Raw genomic sequence first — 16,357 nt, forward strand, 5'->3', positions numbered from 1 at the left:
CACTGGCAAGGTAGGACTGTAGCCATGTCCCCCACACCCCAAGCCATACTGCATAGCCATACTGCATGCCACCCATACCTACCTGGCCCAGGTTGTCAAAGTTGTACTTGCGCCTCACCCAGCGGTAGTGGGCAGCGTGGCACTCGGCCTTGGTGGTGATATTCCTAGTATCTGTGCCCTCGCAGTAGTAGAATTTGCCCTTGAAAAGCTGACCAGAAGGAGCTGGTCACTCCAGGGGGCCTGGCCCAATCACTGGCCCACAGACCTGCCTACCTCAGGCCTCTTGGATTCCAAACTAGACGTGCTGACCACCCACCATGGAGGACAGGACCCATCCCACCAGTGGGGAGCAGAGGCCCAGGGCGGGGCAGACCCTGGACAAGCCAGGGCCACACACCTGCACCCCGAGGATGCCAAAGATAATGAAGAAGGCGCAGCAGATGAGGACGATGTTTCCAATGGGCCTGAGCGATGATATCAGAGTCTCTACAACCAGCTTGAGGCCCGGAGCTCGGCTGATGACCCTGCACCCAGGCAGAGGGGATATGCCGTTGGGTGCATCTAAGAGGGCAACCGGCGGATAGAAGCAATGGCACGTGCAAAGGCGCTAAGGTGACGGGGAGGGGTGGGGCTGGGCTTCTGGGTCCTTTCTGGATATATGGGGGTGGCCCCTGACCCTACACCCCCACCTCAGAGGCCGCAGGGTCCGAAGCAGGCGCAGCACACGCAGGACACCCAGGATCTTGGCACCGCCAGCTGAGGCCATGGCCACGATGATGTCAACCAGGGACACCAGGACAAGGAGCCCATCCAGCACATTCCAGCTGCTCTGCAGGTAGGCGTGCTCACCCCACAGCAGTCCCAGGGCTACCACCTGGGGGAGGGACAGTCACATACAGGTTTGGCAGAGGGTCCCAGGACTGGGAAGTGTGGGACAGGGACCTGAGGGGAAAGGGAACGTCAGTACCTTCACCATCATCTCTACCACAAAGATGGCTGTGAAGATGTAGTTGGAGACGCTGAGGAAGGCCCTCTCCTGCAGGGAGAGACCAGTGGGAGGTCCAAGTCCACCTGACCCTGTCCCACCCAGAGGGCCAGCTATGTTCGGGGACTCACGGTGCTGCCTGGGTCAATGTCTGGCCTCTCCAGGGCAATGGTGATACAGTTGAGGAAGATGAAGACAAGGACCACATGGTCAAACATTTTGTGTGCGATGACTTTCTGGCAGGAGACTCGTAGCCTGAGGAGGCAGCCGAGGTGAGAAGACCCCCCCAAACAGACTCAGTGTCTATTCATGTTGCCTGAGATGAAGTGCTTGGCCATGGGTGGGTCGGTCTGGGCTCACTCTACCTCCCAGTAGGAAGAAGCCTCAGCGGCTGTTGGATTTAACCCAGCTCACCTGTTCTGTGGTGGGAAGAGGTACAGGGCCCAGGACTCCCGGCTGCGGCACCACTGGGGAGCATAGGGTTCGAGCACTTTGTGCAGACGGAAGCAGCAGCTCTGGGGATAGAGACGGGTTCTGAGTCACAGTAGTCTCCTCTTGCTGTTTCCTAGCACAGGACCACTCTGACCCTCCCACCTCAGGACAGCCTTTCTTGCTACTCTCCACCCGGGCAATGGGAGGGTGGCCATGCTGGGAGCCACGGGAACGGAAGAGTTGACAGGCTCAGTCAATAAGCTGCTTTTTGTAGTGACCACCTCTCTTCTTCCACCACAGAGGCAGTTCCTGACCATGAGGGGCCTGGCCTCCAACGGCAGGTAGCTCCTAACCTGAGACAAACTAGACACCTGCCCTGACTCACCTGCTCCCTTCCCTTCTGAGACAGGAGCTGGGATAACTATGGGTCTAGTTAGCACTCTGCCTTTAGTCACTACCAGAGAGGGATGGAAATGGCTGAGTATAGTCCACGCCCCACCTTACTTCACCCACTCACATCCTCTATATCATCGTCAAACTCGGTTGCATCCTCCTTGTGGCTGTCGATGCGCAGGAAGAACTCACTGGGTAGGGCCACCATCTGCCCATTGCAGTCATGGAACTTGGTGGGTAGGAGGGAAGCAGGCCGTGGAGGACACAGGTCCAGAGTGCTGTGGTGGTCCAATGACTCGGCCCGCCGAAGTGGGGTGGCACGGGGCCCAGGCGAGGCTCCTGGGTGGGGTCTTGTGCCTGGTTTGCTGTCCTCAGCCTCATCATCTGTGCTGCCCTTTCCCTCACCAGAGAGCAGGGACTCACGCTCCCCACACTGGCTGCGGCGTTTGAGGCTGGGTGCACGGCCCAGGCTGTTCCAGCTGGAGCGCCGGCTGCTCCCAGCACTGTTGGGGCCCCATGGGGCACACGGGGAGCTTCGGAGGCTGGCCTGAGGGTGGTAGGGAATGAGCAGACTGGTACAGGCCCAAGGATCACCACATACCCCAGTTTCTGGGATGGGAGGGGGTTTCCCAAGACGTTACTGTCAACTGCTATCATGGGCATCTATGAAACACTTGTTGGAGCCTGGCCATGCATGGCTAGGCAAAGTACTCTGCCAGGGCATACTAATGTTCCCTTTTCAGGCAATACCTGACTTGGCTGCACATGGGTAGAGCCAAGGCCCAGGATCAGTCAGGGCTGGCAAATTTGCAGAGGCCCATAGCCCAGGTCTCTTCTAGCTTTTCATACCACTCAAGAAGTCTCCAGACTCGAGCTAAGCCTTACTCTCCTCTATCCTGACTGTCTACCTCTCAGGACTCCTGGGCATATTGACTGTGACAAGCTGTGCTAAGTGGCTCAGCCCCAGGATTCTGATTTCTCCATGAGATACAATCTTCTCATCTTCATCCTCCTCTCACCTGATTCCTGCCCTCAGATCTGCCCCTAAGCTCCTCCACGTGGTCTAGCCACTGTCTCTGTATGCCCTCACTTGATTCTTCTCAGGGTCTCAGAAGCCATGGGAAGCCATCACCAGGCACTCTGGGTGTGAGTTGCCATGTCCTCCCACAACCCATGGACCCTTAGCCTGGCCCGTTTATCAGTTTCCCAGGTTGCTTTTAAATGTTTTTATCAGGCCCCTTGTTTCTCTGGTGTGCCCTGTGCTCGGCCAGCTCTTATCTTCTACTGTATTTCTGCATGGCTGCAACCAAGAGGGATCATAACACACATTCATTCCTCTCTCATGGCTTCCAGGAACAGAATGGCCCTGACCCTCAGTCTTGGACAGGGCTGGGGTGTTATGGGGACTCTCCCTTATCTTAGGGGCTGGGGTTGGTCCCTACCAGAGACTTCTGGTCCCCTGTTTGGGGGTCCACAGAGCCGCTGCCGCTGTGCTGTGAGTCCAGGAGAACATGGGCCACATCCAGGTGTGGGGAGCTCTTGGGCGTAGGCATAGGCGTAGCTGCTGTGTGAGTGATGACAGGGGGTGGCAGGCTGCCCCGGCCCTCTAGGTGCCCATTAGGGGTCACAGCCAGTGAATACATCTTCATCTCTAGGGGTGAATGAAGGGGCTGTCTGAGCCTCCAGAGGTCCCAGCAGTAGAAACGTACCCGCCAGAACTCTGCCTCAGTCTTCAACAGTGGTTCTCAACCCTCCTAATGATGCGATCCTTTAATACAATTCCTCATGTTGCGGTGACCCCCCCCAACCATGAAATTATTGCTGCTGCTATTTTGTAAATGTAATTTTGCTGCTTTTATGGATTGTAATGTAAATATCTGATTGCAGGACATGTGACCCCCGCCCCCAAGGGTTGAGAACCACTGGTCTACACCATCGAAGCACATACCTGTGGCCTGAAGATCTCTGAGCTTATCAAAATCTTCCTCTAAGTGGGTAGATGTCTTGTCTTCGTCAGTGTCAGATCTGGTGGCATCACCCTGAACCCAGGCAACACAAGGTAAGTGTGAAGGATCCTCTGTACCTAGCCCCAGTCATATGTTTGGGAGCACAAAGCAGACGCATGGGCCCAGAGGTTGCAGTGTGAAGACGTGGAGGGTCTGCTGAGGCAAGACTGACTTGCCTCCATGCCCAGGCTCTATCCTATTAACCCCTTACCTCTGCCTGGAAGCCTTCCACCAGGATGGCTACCAGCAGGTTGAAGAGCACGTAGTTCCCAAAGGTCATCAGGGCCACAAAGTACAGGGCAGCCCAGGAGGAGGTGGAAGCCATGCCATTGTAGAGGACCACGTTCCAGTCTTCCTGTGTCAGGATCTGGAGAGGAATGTTTGCAGGGCTGAAAGCAGCTCTGGTCCCACAAGGAAACCCTTGAACCTCCCTGGGGATAGAGCCAGGGTCTCCACAGTCCCTGGGCTCCTTGGGGCTTTACCTCTGGCCGTCCTGGGGACACCTGGGACCATACCTGGAACACAGTGACGATGGCCCACAGCAGGGAGTCAAAGTTCTTCCTGTCAGGGACTGTGTCTCCAGAGTCTGTCTTCAGGCTGAACTTACAGCCAAACAGGTGCATTCCCAGGATGCTGAGGGGACAGGCACTGAGCGGGAGGGGCCCAGTATCCCCTCTGCCTCAGTTAGCTGTCAGCCTCAGCATGCCCTACTTTTGCAATAAGGGCCAACCCTGGGGCTCAACAATTTTTCTCCAGCTGAGAAAGCCTTAACCATTAAAGGGGTGGTCAAAAGGCTACCATAGTGCCTTTGGACAGTGGCAAGGACATCCAGTTTCAGTAGCCTGGGGAACGCTCACTTTCCCACTCCCTCCCCAAGTGGCAAGACTGTCACACAGAAGGCGCCAAGCAAACTCCATTAGAAGCCTGGCACCAGAGGCAGGTGGATCTCTGTGAGTTCGAGAGCAGCCTGGTCTACAAGAGCTAGTTCCAGGACAGCCTCCAAAGCCACAGAGAAACCCTGTCTCGAAGAAGAAGAAGAAGAAGAAGAAGAAGAAGAAGAAGAAGAAGAAGAAGAAGAAGAAGAAGAAGAAGAAGAAGAAGAAGAAGAAAGCAGCAGCAGCAGCAGAGCAGCAGCAGCAGCAGCAGCAGCAGCAGCAGCAGCAGCAGCAGCAGCAGCAGCAGCAGCAGGCAGCAGCCATTCCCAGGGTCCAACTTATCTCTTCCGCCTGTGTACCCCCACAGAACAGAGCCCCACCCCCACCATTCCCAGTGCCGCCTGGGGGAGGAGCTTGGGCCCCACCCACCTGAAAATGAAGATGAAGAGCATGAGTAACATGCAGAAGGTGGCCACATTGTCCATGGTCCTCATGAGCACCACCAGCTGCCGCCGCAGCGCCGGCAGGAAGCGAACCAGCTTCAGCACTCGTAGCAGCCGAAATGTGCGGAGCACAGACAAGCCGCCATCTGCCTGCCCCACAATCTCCCAGACGCTGTGGGTGGGGATGATAGTATGAGGGTCAGGAGGGCCAGTCTGGGAGCCACCATAGCCTCTGTCCAACCCCATAGCTGGGGGCAGGTCCAGCTGCATCACAGTGCCATGGGAGCTATAGCTGCCCCATCTGTCCGCAGCCTCATCAGAGAAGCTCTAGCTTCCAGCTTTCAGGGAACTTGGTGACAGGGTCTTCTACCCTGGCCTTTCAATCTGTCCTCATATGTATGCCCCACTCATTCCTTCCAGGTACAAGACCTCCCTCTGAAGGGATATGGGCCCAGTCTCAAGCATTCCATCATTCAGTGCTTATTTTGTTCTGGCAAATGCCCACTTCCCACCCCAGAGCTAAGGTTAGAGTGCCCCAAAACTGGCCTCACTATAGACATGGCTGACCAAGTGTACAGCATGGACAGGCTCCAAAGTGGGGATCAGACCATCAGGTCTACTATGTGAGTGACCAGGGTCCTCATACCCATCACCCTGCCCGCGATGTATTCTGTCATCAGCCTTCCAGCTATGGCAGGCTTTGCTCTCTGGAGTGCCTACTGAGTGAGGCTCCCTGGGTGGCGATAGGTCCTACCTGATGACAACAACAATGCCGTCAAAGATGTTGTAGGGGTTCCGGATGTAGCCCAGCGGGCCATAGGCCAGCAACTTGAGTAGCATCTCCAGGGCAAACATGCTGGTGAATACGATGTTACTGATCTCCAGCGCATTGGTCAGCTCGTCGGGCTGTGGTCAGGAGAGGTGGTCAGGACCCAACATGGCTCCTGCCCTTTTAGGGGCACAGAACCCAGAAGCCAAAGCAAATCCACTGCATCAAGAACGCAAGGGACCAGCAGCTACTCAGCCTCTTAGGAAGGGCTGCCTACTATCTAGGAAAGGACACTAGGACCCGGGAATGTCTTCTCTACGTAGAAAGCCAATTGGGCTCTTCCAGTCTGGTAGTCCCCATCCTGAAATTCCACTAATGATAGCTGGAAAAGAGTGCTGCCAAGTCTGCCAAAACACCCCTTCCTCTATAGGCCCTGAAAGCACAGGATAGGTCTGAGACATTGTGCCGAGCTCGGGATAGGCTATGGAGGCACAAGACAGCAGTGCTGGTACCTACAGTCTCACTGACCTCTTCCATTGCAGCGGTCCCAGCAGGTCTCTTACACTCAGTGTGCTGATACTCCTGCCTGTGTAGGAGTGTGTGCATGTGTGTTTGCCTATATCTGTACCACTGTGACCTGCATGTGTGCATATGCATGTACTCCAGCATGCTACATAGGTTTGGGTGTGGTACACTTGCACAATTTGAGCACAAATGTAAATGTATCGTACTGGACATTTGATATGCAGAAACTGCCCCCCATCATAGGTGACCAATTTCCATGTTCATAGGTGAACCTTGTGTGTACAGTGCAGATGTGTGTGCACTGGCCTCTATGTACACAGGTGAGCCTTGAGCATGTGAAAAGTAATGCATACAAATGATTTTCATGCACACAGCGGAATCATGCATTTGCGGTATGCATCCACACACACTTATGCACACACATGTGCATAAGTGAAACTGATATGTGCAGCTTTGCACACATGCATGCATTCATGGGTTCTTCAAGATGGAGTTGACCTATTCTCACCCTAGCACCACCTGCCCAGGTCTGCCTATGGCCACAGTGAGTAGATTTCCTGTGCTTACTCCAAGATTAGAAAAAGGAACTGAAAAAGCCCAGAGGCAAAAGCCCCAAGAAATCACTCCACTCCCTAAAAGTGGGTTGAGCTTCCAGAGCTTCCTGGCCCCCAGGAGTGTCTGTCTTGCTCTGCTTTGCCTTGTTTTTCCTAGTGTGGTTTTCCCTGGGGTTGAGGAAGGAAGAGGGCTTGCAGCATCCATGCGTGTGAGGAGTCCCAGGTACTTCTTGATCTTCCTCAAAGGACCAGCCCATGCTGCTGATCCCTTCTAGTCTCTCAGGTCCCCAAAGACATGGCTTGGAAGCCGAGGAAGTTTAGGGAGCCCCTCTCCAGGGAGTCTTGGCGAGACCTTGCTTCCTGGGATGAGGCAGCTAGGTGGAGGCCCTTGCTGTGCTTCTGGGCCCTCTCCCTCTTGGGGGTAGTCCCTGGTGATCTCAGCCCACCTATCACTCCCATAGCCAGGAGCTGCTGAACTAGAGCCAAAATGGTGTTGTGCTTATCACTCAGGAGAACCCCAGTTTGAGGAGCCGTAATTGCTGATGGAATACAGGTCAGGTAGCTCCCAAGCTCTAGTACCAACCCTCAGAGACCCCAGGAAAAGCTGGGAACTCTAGGACCTGTTTTCTGCTTCTAACACTGGTGCTTATCGTCTTGCAAGCCCAGCCCTGCTTTGCCCCAGGGGAGGGGGCCCACCTGCTCATGATACTCAACGCCCATGCTCAGCGTGTTGACGAGGATGGCTGCCATAATGCCCCGGTTGAAGTACTTGCTATCCACAATTCGACGCAGCTTGCCACTGAAGGAAGCCCAGAGGTGGCCTAGCCCTCTTGGCTCTGAGGTTGTCCGCCGAGGTGGCCGCCGCCTCTCACTGCCATGACCTGGTGTGCCCACTTCATTGGGCTGCTGCACAGGGTCCCGGCAATCCCCATGTCGTACATCCTGTGTAAACTCATAGACTCCATGGGCATCTGAGTCTCCACTCTCTGAGCCACTGAACTCAAACTCGGGGTCCTCCAGGGCACTGGCACAATATGGGCAGCTCTTCAGCTCACAGGTCAGTGTGCCCGCCTGAGGGCTGGGCAGGGGGCAAGGCACACTCAGGCCAGACAGGTGGCTAGAGGCTCGGCCTAGTCCTGTGATGCCAAGACATAGGTGTGGTTAGGCTACTGCAGCAGAACCCAGGGTCTAGCCACCCCAAGATTCTGATCTTCATTTCCCCTCCTCTACACAACCCCCATTTTAGGTTTTTCATATAGAAAGGGACAGTCAGCCGGGCGGTGGTGGAGCATGCCTTTAATCCCAGCACTCGGCAGGCAGAAGCAGGCGGATCTCTGTGAGTTCAAGACCAGCCTGGTCTACAAGAGCTAGTTCCAGGACAGCCTCCAAAGCCACAGAGAAACCCTGTCTCGAAAAACGAGAGAGAGAGGGAGAGAGAGAGAGAGGGAGGGAGGGAGGGAAGGGGGAGTGTCTGTGGACCCCAAGTTTTCAGAGCTATGGCTCGTACACAAAAATGGCCTTACAGTTAGTTCCTCTTGGGGCCAGACAGGAGCAATGGGGTGTGGGCCCAGAACACTTGGGACCAAGGAGTTGCCTTGCCTGGGTACTTCCTCCCCACTTTCCTTTACCTGGTGGGCTGGGTTCTCACCTTGTTCCCCAACCACATGCTGGATCTTCTCATAGGGGCTGGGACTGCCCAGGCTCAGAGGGCTGTGTGCTGCAGCCCCAGGGGTTCCAGCACCCCGTAGCCCCTTGGGTCGTGGGCTGGTGCCACCTTTGCTGTTGATTGTTCTTGAAGGCAGGATGGTGGGGTAGTTCATGGTGCCCAGACCCGAGGCCAGCTTGAGACTGGCAGCAGTGGCTATGGAGTGTGCCACCCGGGCTCTTTCCTGTGGCCCCTCCACATGGCAGTCAGCATGGTAGATACTGTGCACAGACTCAGAGTCTGGTGGCCCATGGCCTGGGGATGGTGGCGAGGGGGGCACACAGGCCCGGACCAACCTGGTGTCACCAGCACCTGGCTCTGGGCTGGGCCTGCGTGGGCCACTGTGGCTGAAGTGGTAATGGTGATGGTGGTGGTGGTGGTGATGGTAGACCAGGTGGTGCACAGAAGCTGTGCGTCTGCCTGGCCGCCGTGGCCGCCGTCCAGGGCCTTGGCCATGCAGAGTGCTGCTGGGGTCCACCTTCTTACGCCAGCGGCTCTGCCAGCGGGCATAAAGGCGCAGGCTACGGCGCTTAACCTTGCGGAAGATGTGGCCCACATACTTGAGGAGCTCTTCGTAACAGCTGCCGGGCTCCGAGAAGCTGGCCAGAGTGCTGTCGTTGGACAGATAGCGAGCCCGCTGTTCACGCATCAGCTGGTTTTCCCTCTGCTTTGTCTCTGAGAACTGTGTGGCTATCACCACCAGGCACAGGTTGATCATGAAGAAGGAGCCCACCTGTGGCAGGGTGTGTGTGACCACCAGAAGCTCCATATCAAGCCCAACCAGGACCTGCTCTGGGGACTGGGGCCTAACCACAATATTCTAAGCAGGAATATTCCAGGTGTTCAATAGGCAGCAAGATAGGTATTTTACGACTGTGTGATAATGGGACAGGGACCTCCTTTGGGGTCCTGCATGTCGGACTTCCTGCTCCTCAGTTTTGTCCTCAAAATAGTCTCCACTGTCCCACACTGTCCTTCTGTGGGGCCTTCCCAGCCAGTCCCTATGGCCCGTTCTCCCTGGCACAGGCTCTCTCCTCTATGTCCTGCCATATGGGCTGTCTGAGAATAAAACTGTATGACATCCCTTCCCTGCTGGGTCCCTGTCCTGTGCATCCAGGGATCTGGAAATATGCTAAACTGAGGACCACAGGACACTGAGGGACAAGAGGAGACTAAATCTGAGACATGGATGCTTTAGGGGGCACTATGTGTGGTATGAATGATAAGGGGGACAGAGAAGTGTATGGTCATGGATGCTGAGACAGACTGCCAGAGACTCCTGTTCACTACGGGGGTCTGTGATAGGAGATCATGTTTGTTGTGGGGAGGCTGTGCTAGAGGGCCAGACACAATGTGGGGGGCTGGGACTGACTGTTCTGTAGCTTCTGGGCATCACCTTGGACCTAGAGGCTGTATGGGCCTTCTTCTATCCTGCCTACTTCCTTGCACTATAGGCTGGGCAGAAAAGCCCCCGGCCTGTCCCCCCACCGAAGCCCATCCCAGCAGCTGCCTATGCACCACTGATCCCAGGGACTCTAGGATGTCCAGAATAAATAACATGGGAGAAAGGGCAGGATATGGCTTCTTCCCCCATCAAACACAGGATGCCCACCAGCCAATCACGCCCACACTCACGATGATGAGGAGGATGAAGTAGATGAAGTTGTAGAACGAATGAGCATCCATGACGTAGTACATGATGTCCACCCAGCCCTCCAATGTGATGACCTGAGGAGGCAAGCAGCTGGCTCACACGCTCCAGCTCCCAAGGGAGGCAGTGCATGTCACACCCCAGCATGGGTGTCTTTCTCAAGGGTCACCGTCCCACACCCCCAGGTAACCCCAGGCAACCTGAAAGATGGCGATCCAAGCATAGCCGATGTTGTCAAAGTTGATGGCACCATTGTGAGGGTTGAATTCCCCTGAGCGGCACACATTGTAGTACTGGTTCCAGTTGATACAGGCATTGCGGCCAGCACCCCCATCCTCAGCCTGTGGCTGCCCATAGGCCTCCCAGCCAAGTGTGCACTGCACACGAAGCTCACGACGGCTGGGGATGTGTGAGCACTTCTGCATGCCATTGTCGCGGCGTGAGGAGCAGATGAAAGGGTTCTCCTCACCCTCCTCTGTTTGGTAGTATGGACGCAGGAAGGTCAGGTTGTTGTTCCTGGGTTGCAGAAGGTCAAGGCGTGGCTAGAGTTTCCTGGGCCGAACCCCACTCCCCCATTCACTCATCCAGTCTTTCTCAGGGCTGCTAAGCCAATCACACATGTGCATCAAGATAGCAATTCCTCTCTACCCCTCAACTGGGCCCTAGACTTGAGATGATGAGGGAAGAGGTACCAGGTACACAATGTGGTACCCGGCTCACTGCGTTACCTCCGCTGCAGTGACTGACAGGTTATGCTTGAAGCATCTCAAGGTCTCTGGACCCTTCCTATGGTGTCTACAACATCTTGCCCAACAGTGACTTCTCCTGTGTGAGGCCTGGCAACATGGGCCAGCCAGTGTGTCTCCAACAAATCTAGGCTCTCTGGAATCTCCTCATGGACCCACTTTCTTCCTCCCTCTCAGCCCCCATATTCCTCTCCCATGAACATCGCAGAAGCTCTGAGACCCAGACACCCAGAGACCAGAAGACCCTTGGCCTGTGGGTGTCCATCCTAGAGGCTCAGTGCTCAGGTATCTGACTTGTGCTGGAGGAGGCAGACAGTTCATAAGGAGGGTCTAGCGAAGAGCAGGTGCCTCCCAGCACCACTGTCACTTTCCAGGGAAGCCCTAGAAAGTCATCAGTCTTGGGTCACCTGTATTCTGGTGCTGTAGGGTGGGGCCCAGGACGAAGGGGATGGATGCACCCTCATTCCCATGAATGCCATGTTGGCATGAGGGTGCCAACTCAGGAAGCAATTGAATCAGGCAGATACAAGGGAGCATGGACAGAGGGCAGCAGCCACTGGGGGTACTGTGCCAGGAACTGGCAGACACATGAGCACAGTGTCCTCCCTCAGGCAGGCCTCTGGGGCTAAAGATACCTGGTATCAAACCCTCACATCCATTCACAGAGAAAAACTGTTTGAGAGGAAGTGGCCTCCACCCAGGTTTCCCTAGAGCCTGCCCTTAAACTACCAAACCCATGTCTTCATCTCTGCCTTGACAAGCCTCAGGAACTGTACTTGTACCTACCATGGCCTGTTCTGAGTAGAGCTGGGCACCCTAGGATCTCACCACAAATTAGGACCTAGGTTCACTCTATGGGTATTCAAGGACACACCACCTTGGGGGTAGGGCCTCATACCAGGGTGGGGCCGAAGAACAGTCTTGGAGAAACCATCCTTTTGGGGGTGGGGCCAGCAGAAGGGGAGGGCCTGGAGGGCCAAGTCAAGAGACAACATTTTGGGGTCATGGCTGTCTAAGTGGACAGAGCCTTACAACACGGGTGGGGCCTGCACACCTGACGAAGGTGCTGTCCAGGAAGCAGCGGTTCCGCAGCAGGCCTGCCCAGAGCTGGACCCCGACAATGCCGAAGATGAAGAAGACGAAGAAGCAGAGCAGAAGAACATTCCCGAGCATGGGCAGTGTATCCAGCAGCAGAGTGACCAGGATCCGCATGCCTGAGGGAGACAGGGCTGGTGCTCAACACAGTTAAGCCCTGGTACAGGGTACTGGGGGTGCCTCCCCCAAGCCCTGCCTGCCACTCACAAGTCCACATCAAGGCTATCTGTGTATGGAGGCCAGGGTCAGGAACGCCCTGATGGACCCCCTAGAGGGGAGTCAGGTTGCAGTCCCAGACAGCCAAGGCAAACCTGTCCCTGCCCCACCTCATCACACAGCATCCCCATGGTGGACCAGTGAGATGGCCATTGTAGCTTCTGTGGGGACCCCAGCACACTGGGCTCTGGGACTCTGCTGTGGAAAGGGGCTTTCTTATTTCCAATGCAAGAGCAGACTTGCAGGGCCCTGTTACAGGGAAGGCACTGGAGGTGCCATATCTTAGAGCAACGTTGAAGCCCATTTTCCTGGGTGGTGTATGAACTTGAACAAATCTAGGAAGTGGGTCAACAGTGGCCTCCTCCTGGGTCTGCCTCCTCAGTCATCCAAAGAATGCTGCTCAGAATCTGCTCAGGGCCAGCCTAGGCCATGGGCAGAGCACTGGACCATATAACTAGGTCAGAGACGGAACCATAGTTTTGAGGAGCCCAGAGGGGGGTGGCCATGGAATGGGGGGGCCTTAGGTCAGGGCAGGGGTGGGTCCAAGCTGAGGGGTGCTAACATTTCAGCTGGAGAGAAAGTGTATCATGGGGCAGCAACCAACTTGGCCACCCTAGATCATGTGATCTAAGGGTCAGAGTAGAGTCAAAGTAGGTAGTCAGATAACTCTGAAGGTTCTGGAGTTGCTGTGAGGAAGAGGCAGTCCTGTCTAGGAAAGAATTCCAGAGTTACTTGGACATTTAACCTGAACATTTTGAACGGGAGTGGACCTGGATTTCATCTCTGCTCCAATACACAAGTCATCCAGGTGGAGGAGCCGTGAGATCTGCTGAGTACACTGAGCACACAGGGTGCTAGCAGAGCCCTCAGAACCACCGCTGTCCTTGGGAAATATATATTGTACTCCATTGTTAAAAAGGGAACCTGGTGCTCAGAAAGGTTTGGTAACATGTTCAATGTCACACAGCATTTGAACCATATCTGATCCCAGGAATCATGGCCAGGTGGGTAGGTGGAAGGCTGAGTGTTGAGGCCAAAAAGTTCAGTTTAGGCAGCTGAAAAGGGGGTGTGAATGCCCAGGTGGAATGCTCGTGTATACATACCTCACACAGCTCCAAGGAAGTTGCACCTCCTACCCTCAAACTGAACATCTGAATTTAGCTACTAAGAAGACACGAAAACTATCCCCAGATGCAGGCAGATGACTGGCATCTGCACAGGCCACATCCCAAGCACAGCCACCATTTCCTGCATGCTTTCCCTCCAGGTGTAGTGGGAGCATGCCATGTGTCCCTCCCCTGCCCCAGAGCTCAGCTCTTTAGTATGGGAGGGACAGGCAGTGGGCTGCAGAGCAGCCACTGGAGCCCAGCCTTGCATGTACTTCCACTTGCTTCAAGACCACTGGACAGTGATGTAGCTGGGAACCTTCTCAGCCCCCAGTCTCACCCCAGATGCTAAGAGAGGGTAAGGTTCAGAGTGGCTCCCATTGCTAACTAAGCACTGGGAGTCTCATCCCACCCCAACTGGGACTACCCTAGAAGGGCCAAGTCTGCTGGTGTCTAGGTAAGCAGCGGGGCCAGCAGGACATAAAGGCTGATCTCTATCTATTCAAGGAAGAAGTGACACTTACTGGGGACCCGATTGATGGCGCGGAGGGGCCGCAGCACACGCACTGTGCGGATGGCAGAGAGGCTCACATTGTGTCCATCCAGAGAGTACTCCATCATGCTGGGGGAGTAGGGGTGCTCAGGAAGGGGAAGGGAACAGGGACCATGACTCCTAGCCCATCACCCACTGCCCCTCAAGGGCCATGGACATGGCATCCTGTCCAACAAGGCCGCCTGTCAAACCCTAGCCCCTCTCAGGTCTCAGCCCTGAGGTCAGCCCTAGGATTCCCAAGCATACCCAGCTGAGGCTGCATACCCCGCCATGACAATGAAGAAGTCCAGTCTGTTCCAGGTGTCACCCAGGTAGCACTTCTGCCCAAACAGCCCCAAAGCCACCATTTTGATAACCATCTCCACAGCGAAAAAGGCAAAGATGAAATCATCAAAGGCCTGGAGGGAAGGGGGTCACAATGAAAAAGAGGGTACATAAACTTGGTACCCTCTTGGTCTTCCTCACAGTCCTTGACACCTACCTCCAAGATGCTGCAACGCTCTGAGCGGCACTCAACATCCTCGCAGGGCCGGAACATACCGAGCGTCACGCAGTTCAGCATGATGACCAGCATGCTGACGTGCTCGAACCACCTGAGGGCTGTGCGTTAAGGGCCATGTACAGCGACAACCCCACTCCGCCTCCTCCAGGTGCTGCCTCCCACATGTATGCAATCAGCAGAGTGGGCCCTCTCCCCAGTCTGAGGCAGGGTTCAGTCTGATGTCAACAGTGCAGGCAACAACCCCAGAAGATGACCACCAGGTGGCGCTATGGCACCATGCTGGCCCCATGACTCTCCCAGGGAAGACAGTTACTGCCCCTGCTCCTGCCTCCATACCCTGAGATGGCCCTGGAAATGTTGCAGCCAGCCAGCAGAGGTGTTGCATACAAGGCCCAGGCGAGGACATCAAACACACTGGAGCTTGGTAGCTTTAGTCAAATATACGATGCAAGAAAGGCTTAAGTACGGCTAGGACAGGAGCTTGCAACCATGTGGTAGGAGAGACTGAATCTCCTGAAGGTGACCTTGAGCAGGTCTTGCACCTCTAAGTCTGCATGGGTTGATGATCAATGAAGTGCCCACGAAGACAGTAGCACAGATCTCCACCAGCATGTGTCCATGCCCCAAACAGTAGCACTCAGTCGGCTCAGTATAGGGACACAGGCTGGCATTGGTGAGGCCTGTGGCCACATTCCACAGAACCAGTACCAGCCAACGCGACAACCTGTCGGAGGTACAGGGACAGAATAAGCTGGGAGACATCATCACAAGTGGCAGGGCTGTACTACCCCCTGCCCATGGGCTACCTGGGAGCCGGGAGGGGGTGTTTAGGCCATTCTCCGAATGCTCCTCCTGCAGTCCTGACCCTGACCCTCTCACACTAACAGAGCTGGGCCCCCCAGCCCACACAGGCAGTGTGCTCCATGGCACCAAGCCACCAATGTAATTACATGCTCCTGCTGACAGCGTCATAATTACACTTAATGGGTTCAGCAGTAACAAGCGCCTCTGCCATAATGGGGCTGCGGAAAACAGAAATCAGCCTCCTGCTAGCGCAGCACCGGCCTGCCTCCCTCCGGCAGGCAACACAGTGCTCCTGGGCCACAGACTGTAGAGTTCTCACCCTCTGTACTTGTCCACATCTGGCTAAGAGCCTCTGGCTCCAAGTGGCTTCTGCACACACCCCTCACCCAGCAATTGTCAGCTTTGCCAAGCTCATTGACAACACCACTCTATGTTATTCGCCACCTGGACAGACAAGGGGGACGGGGGCGGGTATTCTAGGCCAGTCTCACTGTGGTTCAGGTGGGCAACCTCATGGGGCTCAGTGGTAGACAGATTTCCAAGGTGAGGGGTTACTGCTCTGGGTAAAAGAGAGCAGGCTAGGGGAGCAGCACGAAGTTGTGGGGGACAGGAACCCCATTATACTGGCCAGCAAAGGTCACCAGTAGGACATATGGTCAGACCAGACTAACACAAATGGCTCCCAGGCCTGACTGGACTGAGTCTACCAGGTGCCATGACTTTCCAAGCCTGCCTGCCACCAATGGAGGGGGTAACTGTCCCTCCCTTGGCAAGACCAGGCCCTACTTCTCTGACCACTCCATGATCTCTGCCTGCCCCACTCCCAGAAGAGGCTGTATCAGTGGAGACAGGATTTCTAGCTCACCCTAGCTATCCCCACCCACTCAACTCCAGAACTCAGGACTAGAAGCCTGTCCATGACTAAAGTCTGCTTCTTGACTTCTTTCCCCATCATTTGGTTTCCCCCAGGCTTAGAGCACATTCATTTACTCACAGA

The 16,357-nt window shown here is 55.3% G+C and overlaps 1 protein-coding gene across 1 annotated transcript in view; it reads right to left on the reverse strand.

Moving 5' to 3' along the window:
- Positions 1 to 16,357, reverse strand: part of Cacna1h (calcium voltage-gated channel subunit alpha1 H) — a 57,421-nt gene that overhangs the window by 8,545 nt on the left and 32,519 nt on the right. Inside the window, exons 2-22 of the mRNA XM_035447668.1 lie at positions 14,536 to 14,647; positions 14,319 to 14,452; positions 14,026 to 14,123; positions 12,139 to 12,298; positions 10,539 to 10,854; positions 10,323 to 10,415; positions 8,631 to 9,420; positions 7,679 to 8,118; positions 5,889 to 6,040; positions 5,121 to 5,306; positions 4,332 to 4,449; positions 4,028 to 4,183; positions 3,759 to 3,849; positions 3,253 to 3,461; positions 1,935 to 2,357; positions 1,400 to 1,500; positions 1,117 to 1,240; positions 968 to 1,036; positions 690 to 874; positions 398 to 524; positions 83 to 208 (exon numbers count right to left, since the gene is read on the reverse strand). Of these exons, the coding sequence (XP_035303559.1) occupies positions 83 to 208; positions 398 to 524; positions 690 to 874; positions 968 to 1,036; positions 1,117 to 1,240; positions 1,400 to 1,500; positions 1,935 to 2,357; positions 3,253 to 3,461; positions 3,759 to 3,849; positions 4,028 to 4,183; positions 4,332 to 4,449; positions 5,121 to 5,306; positions 5,889 to 6,040; positions 7,679 to 8,118; positions 8,631 to 9,420; positions 10,323 to 10,415; positions 10,539 to 10,854; positions 12,139 to 12,298; positions 14,026 to 14,123; positions 14,319 to 14,452; positions 14,536 to 14,647 (4,210 nt within the window). The remainder of the gene's footprint in view (positions 1 to 82; positions 209 to 397; positions 525 to 689; positions 875 to 967; positions 1,037 to 1,116; positions 1,241 to 1,399; positions 1,501 to 1,934; positions 2,358 to 3,252; positions 3,462 to 3,758; positions 3,850 to 4,027; positions 4,184 to 4,331; positions 4,450 to 5,120; positions 5,307 to 5,888; positions 6,041 to 7,678; positions 8,119 to 8,630; positions 9,421 to 10,322; positions 10,416 to 10,538; positions 10,855 to 12,138; positions 12,299 to 14,025; positions 14,124 to 14,318; positions 14,453 to 14,535; positions 14,648 to 16,357) is intronic.

The sequence above is a fragment of the Cricetulus griseus genome, chromosome 7, assembly GCF_003668045.3.
Source record: "Cricetulus griseus strain 17A/GY chromosome 7, alternate assembly CriGri-PICRH-1.0, whole genome shotgun sequence".
NCBI lineage: Eukaryota > Metazoa > Chordata > Mammalia > Rodentia > Cricetidae > Cricetulus > Cricetulus griseus.